An 11,885-nucleotide genomic window follows, 5' to 3' on the forward strand; every position below is an offset into this window, starting at 1 on the left:
AGCGTGCAGACGGCGCTCAGACGGCAGGCCTCCAGACCCATCGGGTGCCCGGCGGAGAACGCGTGGCATCCCCCTGGGAGAGCAGAGGCGAGCAGCCCTTACCTCGGCAGTGGGGCCCCTCGTCTGAGCCGTCCACGCAGTCCTGGACCCCGTTGCAGAGGCGGGACATGAGGATACACAGCTCGGTGCCAAGGCAGTTGTGCTCGTTCGGCTGACATCGCTGGGCCTTACTCTGAGGACCTGGGGGCAGACGGAAAGCTCAGTGTGGGCATGCTGGCTACAGAGGCTGGCTGGCCAGCGACTCACTCGGGGGGGGAGGCTGGGGAACTGAGACTGGGGTTTCAGGCACCTGCAATGTTCAGATCTCAGGAGGCCTAGGGCCTGTTAGACTCTTCAACTTTGGGCTCATCTACACTACTCCCAATAGTAGCCACACCTGGGATCCGCCAGGTAGAGGGGATAACTAGCTCTCAGCAAAGAGTCCACTCCCCAGGTGCCCCATGCTGTGGACCCCAAGGCTTCCACATTCTACAGCAGGAGACAAAGCGCGCCTCCTTCCCATCACATCCTGGGTCACAGAGCACGGGCGGAGAGCTGGACCACGTCTTCTAGAAATGCACTTTACAATATGAAGCACCATACATGGCTATTCAGCACTTGACATGTGACCAGTTCCAACTGGATGTATAAAATGCGCACTGGCAAAGACAAACAAATAGAAAACAACGGGAGTTCCCCGGTGGTCCAGCGGTTAGGACTCTTCCACTGCAGCAGCTCCAGGTTCAATCCCTGGTTGGGGAAGTATCATCCCCCAAGGTGTATGGAGGGGCCATAAATAAATAAAATGTACACTGGTTTTTGAAGACTTAATACCATAGCCACAAAAAAGAATGCAAAAGGTCTCGACACTTTTATATGAAAAAATATGCTGAAATGATAATATTTTGTATACACTGAGTAAAATAAAGGTAAAATTAATTTCATCTGATTATTTTGACCATTTTGGTTTTTTTTTTTTTTTTTAAGATACTTATTTTTTTAGCCACATCCCGTGGCATGTGGGGTCTTAGTTCCCCAACCAGGGATTGAACCCATATCCCCTCCATGGGAAGGAGAAGTCTTGACCACCTGACCACTGGCAAAGTCCCTATTTTGACCTTTTTTGAATGTAGCTACTAGAAAATTTCAAAATTGAAATGCATGCCTTGCATTATATTTCTATGCAACACACTATGCTAGACCTCCACCCCAGGGCAGCCTGCCTGAAGGAGGACTTTGGGAACCGTCAAAGGTTGTGGCCCGCCGGTGATGTCTCTGCTTCCCTTGTTGCCCAAGAAGATGGGCTGCGGGGAGGGCGGGACAGAGCTCCTCAGGGGATCCTAAGGAGGCCGGGATCTAGGACACTGGCTGAGCCTGCGGGCTGGCTGACAGATCACTGCCCAGTGGTTCCCAAGCCCAGACAGGACGTGAGAAGGTGCCTGCACCTGAGCGTACCTGTCCGCCTGTGCCGGGGAGGAGTCACATGCACAGGCAGCGGAGGTGTGTACCGGGGGCAGAATGGAGTGGAGAGAGCGTGAATCTGTGAATCTCCACGTGCGCCGGCGCTGCCGGCCTCAGTATGGACATTTCCAGGTCCTCTTGGGAATGAGTCCGGGCTTGTGTGTGCATGTCTGGGGCATCTGTCTGAGTGCAGGTTATGTCTCTGCATCCCCATTTCAGAGTGGTGACTCGGCATGGCTGCGAGAATCTGTTTGTGCCAGCGTCTGCCTCTGTGTGTGAATGTCGCCAGGGTAGGGGGAGTGAGTCAGGCCCTGGGAGAGGCTCCATGTGAGTGTGATGGGTCCAGGAGTGTGCATGAGTGGGGACAGTGAGCGGATATGTATATCTACATCAGACTAAAGCAAGGATGGATAAAAAGAGCCAGATCTGGCCCCTCTGCATGGCTTTCTTTATCTTCAACACCAAACACTGGGGTCCGAAGTGGGACATAAAGGTGGCCTGAGACAAGCAGACACTCCAGGCTGAGCCCCCACAGAAACACTTGTAGAGTACCCCTGGATCCCACACCTCCAGAGCAGGGTATCAAGGTGAGGCAGAGAGAACCAGTGGTTCCTTTTTCTGGCCCTAAAATTACCGCTAATAATTACGAGTGAGGGTGTGGAGATGGGGCTGGGACAGGGTAAACCCCAGGAGAGAACACAGAAAGACCTAAGAATGCAGGGTCCCCAGACCCCTGCCCAGACCAGCCCAGGAGGGGACGGGCTCTGAAGGTGGAGACTCTGCCAGCTGCCCAGGACTCCAGGGTCCCGCCAGCGAGTTCTCCACCCCCTACTGGCAGGGTGAAGGCTGGGTGGGGACCTTTCTCCCAGTTTAAACAGCTGCCTCTGATTACACCACTTACTGAGGACAGGGGGAGGGAGGAGGGCGGGAAATGCTCAGGGGTGGGGCTTCTGGTACAGAGATTGAGCCAGAGCCAGTGGCCTTTGGCCTGGGAACCTGAGGACAGGAAGGGGACCCAGCAAGACCCAGGGGCACCCATCAAGGATCAGGAGGCTCAGAGGTGGGAAGAAGCGGGAGGAACCAGAAGGGAGCGGAATCTTCCAGCAAAGCTGTCAGCCCAGAGAACACGGTCTCTGGCAGGCTGGGGTGGGCACAGCGGCTGAGGATCAAGCTCGTTTTTGAGCATACCAAACACCGTGCCGGGCTCTTTGAAGAGCAGGGGGAGGACGGTTGGACAGTTTTAGCTGTGTCATGTACAAACAGTCACAGACCAAGGTCCACACCAGGCTCGAGTTCACCTGTCTTCATCCCAGACTGCCGCCTGGGCCAAAAGGAAAAGGGGTAAATCGGTGATGGGGGGTAGGGATCCGGAAAAGGTACTTACAAATCTCGGGAGCCTCATCGGATCCATCCGGGCAGTCCCTCTCACCATCACACCGCCAGCCTTTTGAGATACAGGTGATCTGGTCTCTGCAGGCAAACTGCTTGGGGCTGCAAGTCTTAGGGACTAGGGGCAAGGGAAGAAAGCAGGGTTGTGAACAGGCGTGGAGGCCAGTCTGGAAGCCCTCAAGGGTTCCGCCTCCTTCCTCAGGCAGCAGCAGTCTCCATCCGGCCCAGGCTCCAACCCAAGGCTCCGGTGTGGAGCAGGGCCGGGGGCAGGGGCTGGGGGTCACTCAGGAACACTGTGTACCTGAGACGGGGCAGGGGAAGGATGCGGGGAGCACGCTGCTGCCGCCTGACTCGGTCCTGCAGGCTGCCCATACGCTCTCCCCGCTCCCGGGGCCGCAGCCCTTGAGTTCTCTGATAACTGGTCAGACGACAGCAGGCCCCGCTCTGCTGGCTGAGGGTGATGGGGCATTTAGGATTCGACAGGTTTTCTCCTTATCTTCTCCATCCCACGAGAGGTCCAAAGCTGGTCTTTGCTAACCTCTCTGCCCCGGCCCCCTCTGGGACACTCCTGGCCCTCGGAACACATCACCCCACACATCTCCAACTCCTAACCGCCAGGCCCTCCCCAGACGGGATGTGTGTGTGGGGCGCCCTTGGCACATGGGTGTCTCAGAGATGGTATCAACAGAGGAGTTCTACCTCCACATCCGTCCTCTAAACACACAGCCTCCCTTGTGGATAACCTCAGAGTGAAGAGGCACCTGAGACTGCTCAGGCCGACGGGGCTGGAGAGCCGAGGCAGGGGGATGCCTGGGGTGACCTGCAGGAGCTGGTTTCAGCCCAGCCAAGCCAAGAAGTCCCTATATCCAGGACCGCTTCTCTGCCCTAATCCCTCACCCCAGCATCTGCTCTCTACGCCCACCCCATTCTCTTACCTCACTCTCCAGGGATGAATTAAACATGATAACACTAAGGCTCATTGTTACCTCAGTATGTGCCGGGAAGTGTGATCAACCACTTCTTTCCATGTATCATCGCCTTCAATCCTCTCCACAATATGACAAATTAGGTACGACTAATACCATTTCCCAGATGAGGAAACCGAGCCTCAGAGCATGTGGGGTCACCCAGCAGGCAAATGTCACAATCAGGACTCGGACCAGTTCAGCCGACTCTAAGCTGTTAGGCAGCCAGTTCCCACCAGTCTCCCCATTCCCACTGAGAGCTTCTCAGGCGCTGTTCCTCCCAACCCTGCCAGCATGCCCTCCTCGGGAAGGCAAGTCCCCCCTCCTTCAGCGCCGCCCCCCAGCCTCCCACCCTTCACTGCCTCTTCCACGATCTGTGTCAAGCCCATTTCTCTTCGGCGGTCACGCACCAGAGCCTAGCTCTGTGCCAGGCGGTGTGCTGGGCACTGGGGTGCCCCGGAGGGGCGGGGTGGCCCCTCAGGAGCCACGGCACCCCGGGAAGGCAGCCGGGCAGAGTGGGCCCAGGGCTGGGACGGAGCAGAAGGAGAGTGTGTTGGGGTTCTGAGCAGGGCGGGATGGGCTCTGAGGGGAGCCACGCTGGGAAGCAGCCCTCCCTCCGTAACCCCCGCCTCCGGCAGAGGGGACTGCACTCAGGCCCGTGGCCAGGGTGAGAGCCAAGTTCAGGAAACACATCAAGGATGGCCTGGCTAGGCCCCCCACCCTGGAGCCCCCTCCCCTGCCCCCCACCCTGAGCAGGGAATAAAGGCCCCTTGAGGAGGCGGATAATGCTGAGTTCATTGCCCCACTGGGCCAGCTGTGAGGTCTTCCCGGGGAACTGCGAGGCAGCCTAGTTAGCATGCGGGAGAACGGTCCTCTTCCCCTGGCTGGCCGAGACGGGCTGGGGCGGGGGTGGGGGGGCGGTGGTAGAGGGGACTGGAATGGGATTCAGAGGCAGATGGGCTGTTTGGAGCCCAGAAAGGTCCCCATGCCCATCCCTGCCCCCACCTGGATTTGGGAGTCCATGCCCCCACTTTGCCCCAGGGCAGAGCTCACAGCCCGGCCCGAGGTCACTGGCTGGTCACTCCAGTCTCCCCTCGATTCTGCAGCCCGGCCACGGTCCCCGCTGCTTTGGCCCTCACTGTGTCCCCTCGCTGTCCCCACCCCCATTTTTGGCCTGAACTCGACAGAGGAAACAGCAGCTGGCAAACTCCGAAAGCTGGAATGAGAGAGATTCACAAACCAGATGTGCTCTTGCGAGGGAGGGGAGTGGGGGATGGGGAGTGAAAGGAAGAGAAGCCCCCCGGGCCCTGGCCCGCAGCAGACCCCTTGGCCCGGGCCAGGGGACTGGGCGCACGTCTTCTAGGGGCCAGGGCAGCCCGAGGACCTGAGAGATGCGGGAAGAACTTCCTTTCTGTCGGGGATGGTGGAGAAAAGCCCTGAGTTTGAAGGCTAAGGGCTGTCTTTGATTTCCTTCATGGGGAAAGGGGAGGAAAGGAACAAATAACCTACTTTGGGGCAGTCTACCCGGGCCAAGGGAAGCCTCCTTCGGAGGTGGAGGGCGCTGCAGTGCGGGTGGGGTCGGAAACCTGTAATCTGCTTAGAGCCCACAGCCAGCCCCACTCCCCTCAGCTGAACCTTCTGCATCTGATGCCAGCACCCAGAAAACCCAGCTAGGTGGCCCCAGGTGAGGAACAAGACGGCCCTACTTTAGGGAGCAACTACTGGCCTCCCCTGGTTCCCGCCCCTCGGGAGATCTGGGGGTTCCTAAGGATATGAGCTAATACTTTTCAACATGGTCACTCTGGGTCAGCATCTGGGCTGAGACACTTTGTACAAATTGACTCATTCAGACCCTCAAACCCTGTGACGTGGCTACTGTTGCAATGAGGAAACTGAGGCATAGAGCGATTAGTAACTGAACAGGTGGTTCCTTCCTGGCCATGACGGCGGAGCAGAAAGATGAGAAAGGGAAGGGGCAGGGTCCTCTGGCACCGGGAGTGGGGATGGGAATTACAGAAGGCGGCCCTGGCCTTCAAGGCTCCTCAGAGAGGAGGGGAGCCGGTGGAGAAGGGATAAGAACAGAACAGGAGAGGGAAAGAGAGGAGGGAGAAGGAGGAGGAGAGAACTACGGAGGGAGACGGAGTGAGGTTGCAGAGAACGCCAGGACACTGGGGCCGTCTGTTCTCAGCTTTGCCCGGAGATGAATGTGACCGCCATGCTAACTCTGGCCAACACCCCTGCCTCCCCGCCGACCAAACCCAGGCACCCAGCCCAGCCTCGGCCCCCAGGGCCACCAAGCTGGAGCCAGAGCAGGAGGTGTGGGGCTGGGTGTGCGTCCAGACACAACACGGACCCCATAGCCCTGCCTGAACCTTGCCGGCGGCCTGTCCCATCCTGAGACCCCGGGGGCGGGTGGGGAAGGCTGGCAAGGGTGCTGAGCGGAGGACAGAGGGCGACAGGAAAGCAGAGCCCCGAGGGAGGCTTCTCCAGAGGAGGAGACCCCTCGTTTGATCCCTTGGGAGCAGAGAGGGCGAGGAAGAGAGGGGGGGTGAGATTTCCTAAAGACTCAGGAGACCCGAGGCAGGGTAAGGGTGAAGGAGAACCCTGAGGCGCTTTTCAAGAGCAGACACAGCAGTATCGGGGGATGTTTTCTAAAAGGAACCACATGATAAAGCTAAGAGCACAGAGGAGCCAGGGGGTGGCCAGGGAGTGGGGGGCCAGAGCCTGCAGGAATCTAAACTTTCAAACACAAGGGGGTGGGGCGTGGGGCGGCAGGGGCCTCCCAGGCCCAAAGCGAGAGCTTTTCACTGAATTTTATGTATTTTGGGTGTTACCCGGTGGCTCCTTCCCTGCAGTCAGTGAGGCTCAGACACATTTTTGTCATTCCTGAGTCTGGGCCTCTGCTTTGCGGCCTGGACAGACAGACAGGATGGCTTGGGCTGCCAGCGGGAGGGGGAGGGTCTCCCCCTCCATCCTGAGTCAATATTGACTCAGCAGGACATTAGCCTGACCTCCCCACCATCTTTTCCTCCATGCCCCCCCCCACCCACCCCCGCAAGTAAAATCCAGACCCCTCAAATGCCTCCGGAGGTCAGCATATCTCTCACCAGGCCTTCAGAAGCCCTCTTCACCTACCCCCAACCCTCTGTACATACAGCCGTAGAAATAAAAGCTCTAAGCTCCTGACCCATTCCCCACACCTCTCTCCGGTTCTCAAGTCAGGAGGAAGTTCTGCCAGAAGTCTAACCTCCCTCCTCCTTTCTGAATTATCTGCATTCTCCCTCTTACTCAACCCACAAAGGGTATCAAGTTCCCTTCTTCCAGAAACATTCTCTCCCAAATTAGTGGAGGGGGAAAAAGAGAGAGGAACTTGGAAGAAAGTGGGGGGAGAGCTTTCACTGCCGAAATGGAGATTCCCAGTTTGGCCTGAGAGGGGAATAACAACTCCAAAATGGGGAGCACGTGGGAGAGCCCAGGAGAGACTTCTGCTCCCAGATAGCTTTCGGGGTACCAAGAGGCCTGGATGGAGGCGGATGGAGACAGGCAGAGACGACGCATGACACAGGGTCTGAGGGAGACTGGACAGAGAACGCCACAACGGGGGGAGAGAAGGATGAGAGGAGCAATGAGCTAGGACGACGAGAGACCGAGGTTCCTGGAGGCCAAGATAGCACATACCAATGACAGAGGAAAAAAACCTCGGAAGAGGGGCTCAGCCCAGAGGTTGCCAAGATAATGACACAGTTGTCTTGGGATGAACCCGGAGAAGAACATCCCTGAGATTCAGGGTGGGGAAGCATGTACCTTTACTCAGGCAAGTGGGGTCCCTGCCCTAGCGCTGTCTGACCCCAGGCAAATGCAGGATAGGGGCCACTGCCTCCCACAGAATTGGGAGGGTGGAAGGAAGGAAGAAGGAAGCTCTTCGACAGGAAGGCCAAGGCCTCAGAGAGACCCTCATCTTCCCTGGGGTGCAAGAGGAGTAAATGCCACCCTCCACTGTCCCTTGCCTCTTTCCCAGGGAGGCTTTACACTGGGGCCTGGGGCCACTGCACCGGAAGCAATCCCAGAGCCAACTACTTCCTTCTCCAAACAATGTGGGATCCTGTTAAAAACTGGGCTGAAATCTGGGACTGAACACAGTGGGGTGGGTTGAGATGCTCCAAACACACCCAGCACCCAGCTCCACCAAGTCAGGGACCCTTGCGTGGTCCCACTGCATTCAGATTGCCCAAGGGCGAGGAGCCTGCATCCAGAGCTGGAGGACTTGAACGCTGGAGGGCTCACAGAGGGCTGGGGGCAGGGGCTGAGAAGAGGCTACCGAGGCGGGTAATAAGCCTTAAGCTTGGGGTTTTGATATGCAAAGGCTGAGGCTACAGCAGGACGAAAGAAAGTTAGACTTGGTAAGGAAGGGCTTCCCAAAGGAGTTTTGAAAAGTCGGGGGTGCGAGGGGGATTTGGACAGGATCTGGCTCTGGCCAGTGCCTCTGCCGGCTGACATCCTTAAGAGGCCCAGCGATGGGGAGTGGCTGGGGGGAAAATAATAGAGAAAATGGAGGAAGGGGGTGGCTAAGATTGGGAGAAAAGGAAGTCTTGAGAAGCAGTCTCAAACATCAAAATATACCTCCATCCCCAAATCAATGTCCTCAAGTCCCTGGTTTGAAAGACAAGGGTGAGGAGAGATATGCATCTGGGTCTGACCAGGGGAGAAAGGAGTTTGGAACCATCTCTCACAGAGCCAGGAGGCTCAGCCTCATAACTCAGTTCACTGTCCAGCTTGTCTGATAACAGGTAATATACTGGCTCAAGGAGGTATGTGGAGATGGGCAGGAGACAGGGAGGCAGCCAGCCCTCCCCACTACAAAATCTTCCTAATCTCAGCAGAGACCTCAATGACCTCTCTTTTCACTCCCCAGTCCATCTGTTTCTCCAGCCTCCCAGGAAGCAAGTAGACCCAGTTCTGTCTACTAGCAAGGAGTGACATCGTTCCTGAAGAGAAGGGGACCCTGGGGATTGGGTTCAGGCACAAGAGAGAAGGCGGAACTGCTGCAGAAGGACCTAGGGCTGCTCCCCGAAGGCAAAGCAGCAGGAAGGAAGGTGAGACACTGAGGGAGGCGAGCTGGAGCCAGGACATGCCCTTCCCTGGGAAACAAAGGAGAAAGTTCTGTCTGTGGGCCCGAGGCATGAGGGCGAGGGTAGGGTTCAGGAACCCCTGGGCGGTCCTGGACGACGCTGACCCTACAGGTCCGTGCAGTCTCCCTTTCCCACTCCCCAGAGTGGGCACTCTGGATGAGTCATATTCCCATTCCAAAGGTAAGAACAGTAATATGAGTTTGGGGAGGGGTCCTCTCCCTAGGGGCTTCTCTGCTGGTTCATCGGTGAATAATTCGCCTGCAATGCAGGAGATACAGCTTCCATCCCTAGGTCGGGAAGAGCCCCTGGAGGAGGAAATGGCAACCCACTCCAGTATCCTTGTGGGAAAATCCCATGGACACAGGAGCCTGGCGGGCTACAGTCTCTGGGGTCTCAGAGTTGCCCAGGACTTTGGATAGAGTTTGGTTTGAGCTGGGGTTACAGCTGCGGGCTGGGTGGAAATTTACAAAAGGGTGGGAGACCATTAAGGAAAACACGCCCAGCCTCCCCACTCCACTCACCACCCACCAACTTGGTGGGGTAATTACCCGAGGGGTGAAGCTCCCTGGGGCCACCCCTGACTGGGCTGGGGTCCTTTTCTGCTTTCCACAGAGACCCCTTCTTCTTTCTGCCTAACTCCATCCTCCTTCCATCGTGGGGCTCTTGATGTGTCACTCTTTCTCTCTTAAAATGCTTTTCTATCCCTTCCAGATCTCTCTGCCTCAGTTTCCCCTCTCACTTCACAGGGTTAATAACAAGAGGAAACAACACCCATAACTGAGGAAATCACAGGCAAGGGCTGGTCTGAAGGGTATTCCGGGCACAGCTTCTTTCCTCTTCTCCATGTGGGGTGAGTGGTAGGTGGACAGAATCCCCAAGATGGCATAATTGAGAGCTGCTGAATATACTGTCCTATATATTTCCTGTTCCCCTAACCCCCCCTCCCAACTGAAGCAAGTTGGGGGGAGGGGAAGAGTTAATCCAGTTTCAGAGAAAAACTTTCCCAATCCCAATCTGGCAGAATTGAGAAGATGGAGGAGGGGCGCACGATGGTATTGGGTGCAGATTTCTTTCCCTGGATGAGAAGATTAAAGTGACGGGAATGGATCAGATCCCATCCCTACTCAAATCAGGGGCCCAGCCCAGCCCAACCCCGTGACCCCAGCCCAAAGCTTGAGCAAGACTTGAACCAGTGACTCACAAGTAAGAGGGAAAATAGCTGACACTAAGAAAAACCAAGAGGGCACCCCGTTTCTCCAAAAGGACACAGTTCTAGCCCAAAGCTAACTGCAATATACAAAGTGTGTGTGTGTGAGGGGAGGAGGGGAAACGGTGGAGAGAAATAAACACATCTACCTAAGGAGCAGGGAATTAGGGGTGGGGGCATGACATAACCCCCATCCAACCTCCAGCTCTCCTTCCAGTCCAAACTGATCAAGCCAGAAGTCAGGGAGAGAGCAGCCCTCCTCTACCCTCCCACCTCAGCATTCCAGGCCATTCTCCAGCCCCCTTCCCCAATGATGACATCTGACGTTTTTTCATCTCAAAGCTCCCAGGAATTAAGAAGGAAAATTCAAAGTCATATGGCTTCGCCTGCCCCCACCCGCTACACCCCCCAATACAGCTCTTTCCAGGCTACTGACAGAGGCCCCGAGAGGGGGAAGTGCTCATTTCGGAACCCAGGCTGGCAGCCCGCTAAATCCTGGATGCAGGCCTCCAAGCCCGGTCTCCAAGGGCCCAGATTCCACACCCAAGCAGGGGGCCTTTCCCTGGCCCTCCCTCTGCCGACCCAAAGCCAGTCCCCGTCTAGCCTGCCCTCTGCCCAGCAGGTCACCCCGACCCGGCTCCCCCTTCCAGATTCAGAGGCCACAGCAAAAGGACCCCCGCCCCCTTTTGCAGCCAGGACATTGCAAATCCAGATTCCTTTACAATTTAGATGGGGGTGGGGGGGTAGAGGATGTAGGGGAGGCGAAGGCCCTCCCTGAACAGAGATAGGAGAAGGCCTCTGGATTCCAGGATCAGAAAAAGGGGGGTCCCTCTTCTCCCTTCCCAGGCCTCTGGTCTTTGTTTGGGTTGAGGGGGGGTCCCAGAAGCATCATTTGCCCAAGGCCCCCATCCTCCAAAATGGACCCCCATCCCCGCCCCCAGCTGGGCCGCTGCAGTGTCAGCTGGACTGGGATAACAAAAGGCACCCCTCCCGCGACTCCCTTTCCCATCCGAACGCAGGAGTGGGGGCTGGGGAGTGGGTGTCCCCAGGGGTCCAAAGGGGCCGCGGAATCTCACTCACCGTCGACAGCGGCCGCGACCAGAGCTGAGAGCAGGGGCAGCAACAGCAGCGGCGGCGGGGTCAGCATGGTGTGGGCTGATGCAAGCAGCAGCCCCCTCTCCTCTGGTCCTGTTACTTCTCGCCGTCGCCCCCCCCCGATTGGGGGGCCCCCCTTTTTCCTCCTTCCTCCCTTCTCCTCTATTCTTATCCTATCCTTCAGCAAAGCGCACCAGGGGCGTGGGTGAGGATGTAGAGTCCGGAGCCCCTTGGGAAGGGCCTGCAGACGGGGCTGCACCCTCTGCCCCCAAATCCAAGCCCTTCACCCCCTGCTTTTCTCTCCGTTCCTCTTTTTCCCCCTCCCGGGGCGAAGCTCACAGCCCCATCTCCGAGCCGCCTCCGGCTGCAAAAATGCACAATTGGGAGGAGGCGGGGTGGGGGGGTGGGGGGCGTGGACCGGGTGGGGAGCCTTTGGAAGGGGCCTGATGGAGCTCTGGGGGCTCCCCTCGTTTCCGCCTCCTCAGTGCACGGGCCTGGAGCTCGCACCGCTGTTCCCGGGACTGAGGTGCCGCGGGGCGGGCTGAGTCGGGGTGGGGGGGAGAGAGGGAGGGGACCGGGAGAGGAGGGAGGGAGAAAAGG

General features: G+C 57.4%; 1 protein-coding gene across 2 annotated transcripts in view; it reads right to left on the reverse strand.

The window, feature by feature from the left end:
* LRP1 (LDL receptor related protein 1) overlaps positions 1 to 11,631 on the reverse strand; it is a 79,257-nt gene extending 67,626 nt beyond the window's left edge. Inside the window, exons 1-3 of one of the 2 annotated variants that reach the window (XM_061131792.1) lie at positions 11,271 to 11,631; positions 2,885 to 3,007; positions 103 to 240 (exon numbers count right to left, since the gene is read on the reverse strand). In XM_061131792.1, coding sequence (XP_060987775.1) covers positions 103 to 240; positions 2,885 to 3,007; positions 11,271 to 11,337 — 328 coding nt within the window. In that variant the 5' untranslated portion in view covers positions 11,338 to 11,631. The remainder of the gene's footprint in view (positions 1 to 102; positions 241 to 2,884; positions 3,008 to 11,270) is intronic. The other variant, XM_061131798.1, reaches the window with a different exon arrangement.
* Positions 11,632 to 11,885: the final 254 nt, after the last annotated feature.

Source organism: Dama dama, chromosome 3 (genome assembly GCF_033118175.1).
Source record: "Dama dama isolate Ldn47 chromosome 3, ASM3311817v1, whole genome shotgun sequence".
Classification (NCBI taxonomy): domain Eukaryota; kingdom Metazoa; phylum Chordata; class Mammalia; order Artiodactyla; family Cervidae; genus Dama; species Dama dama.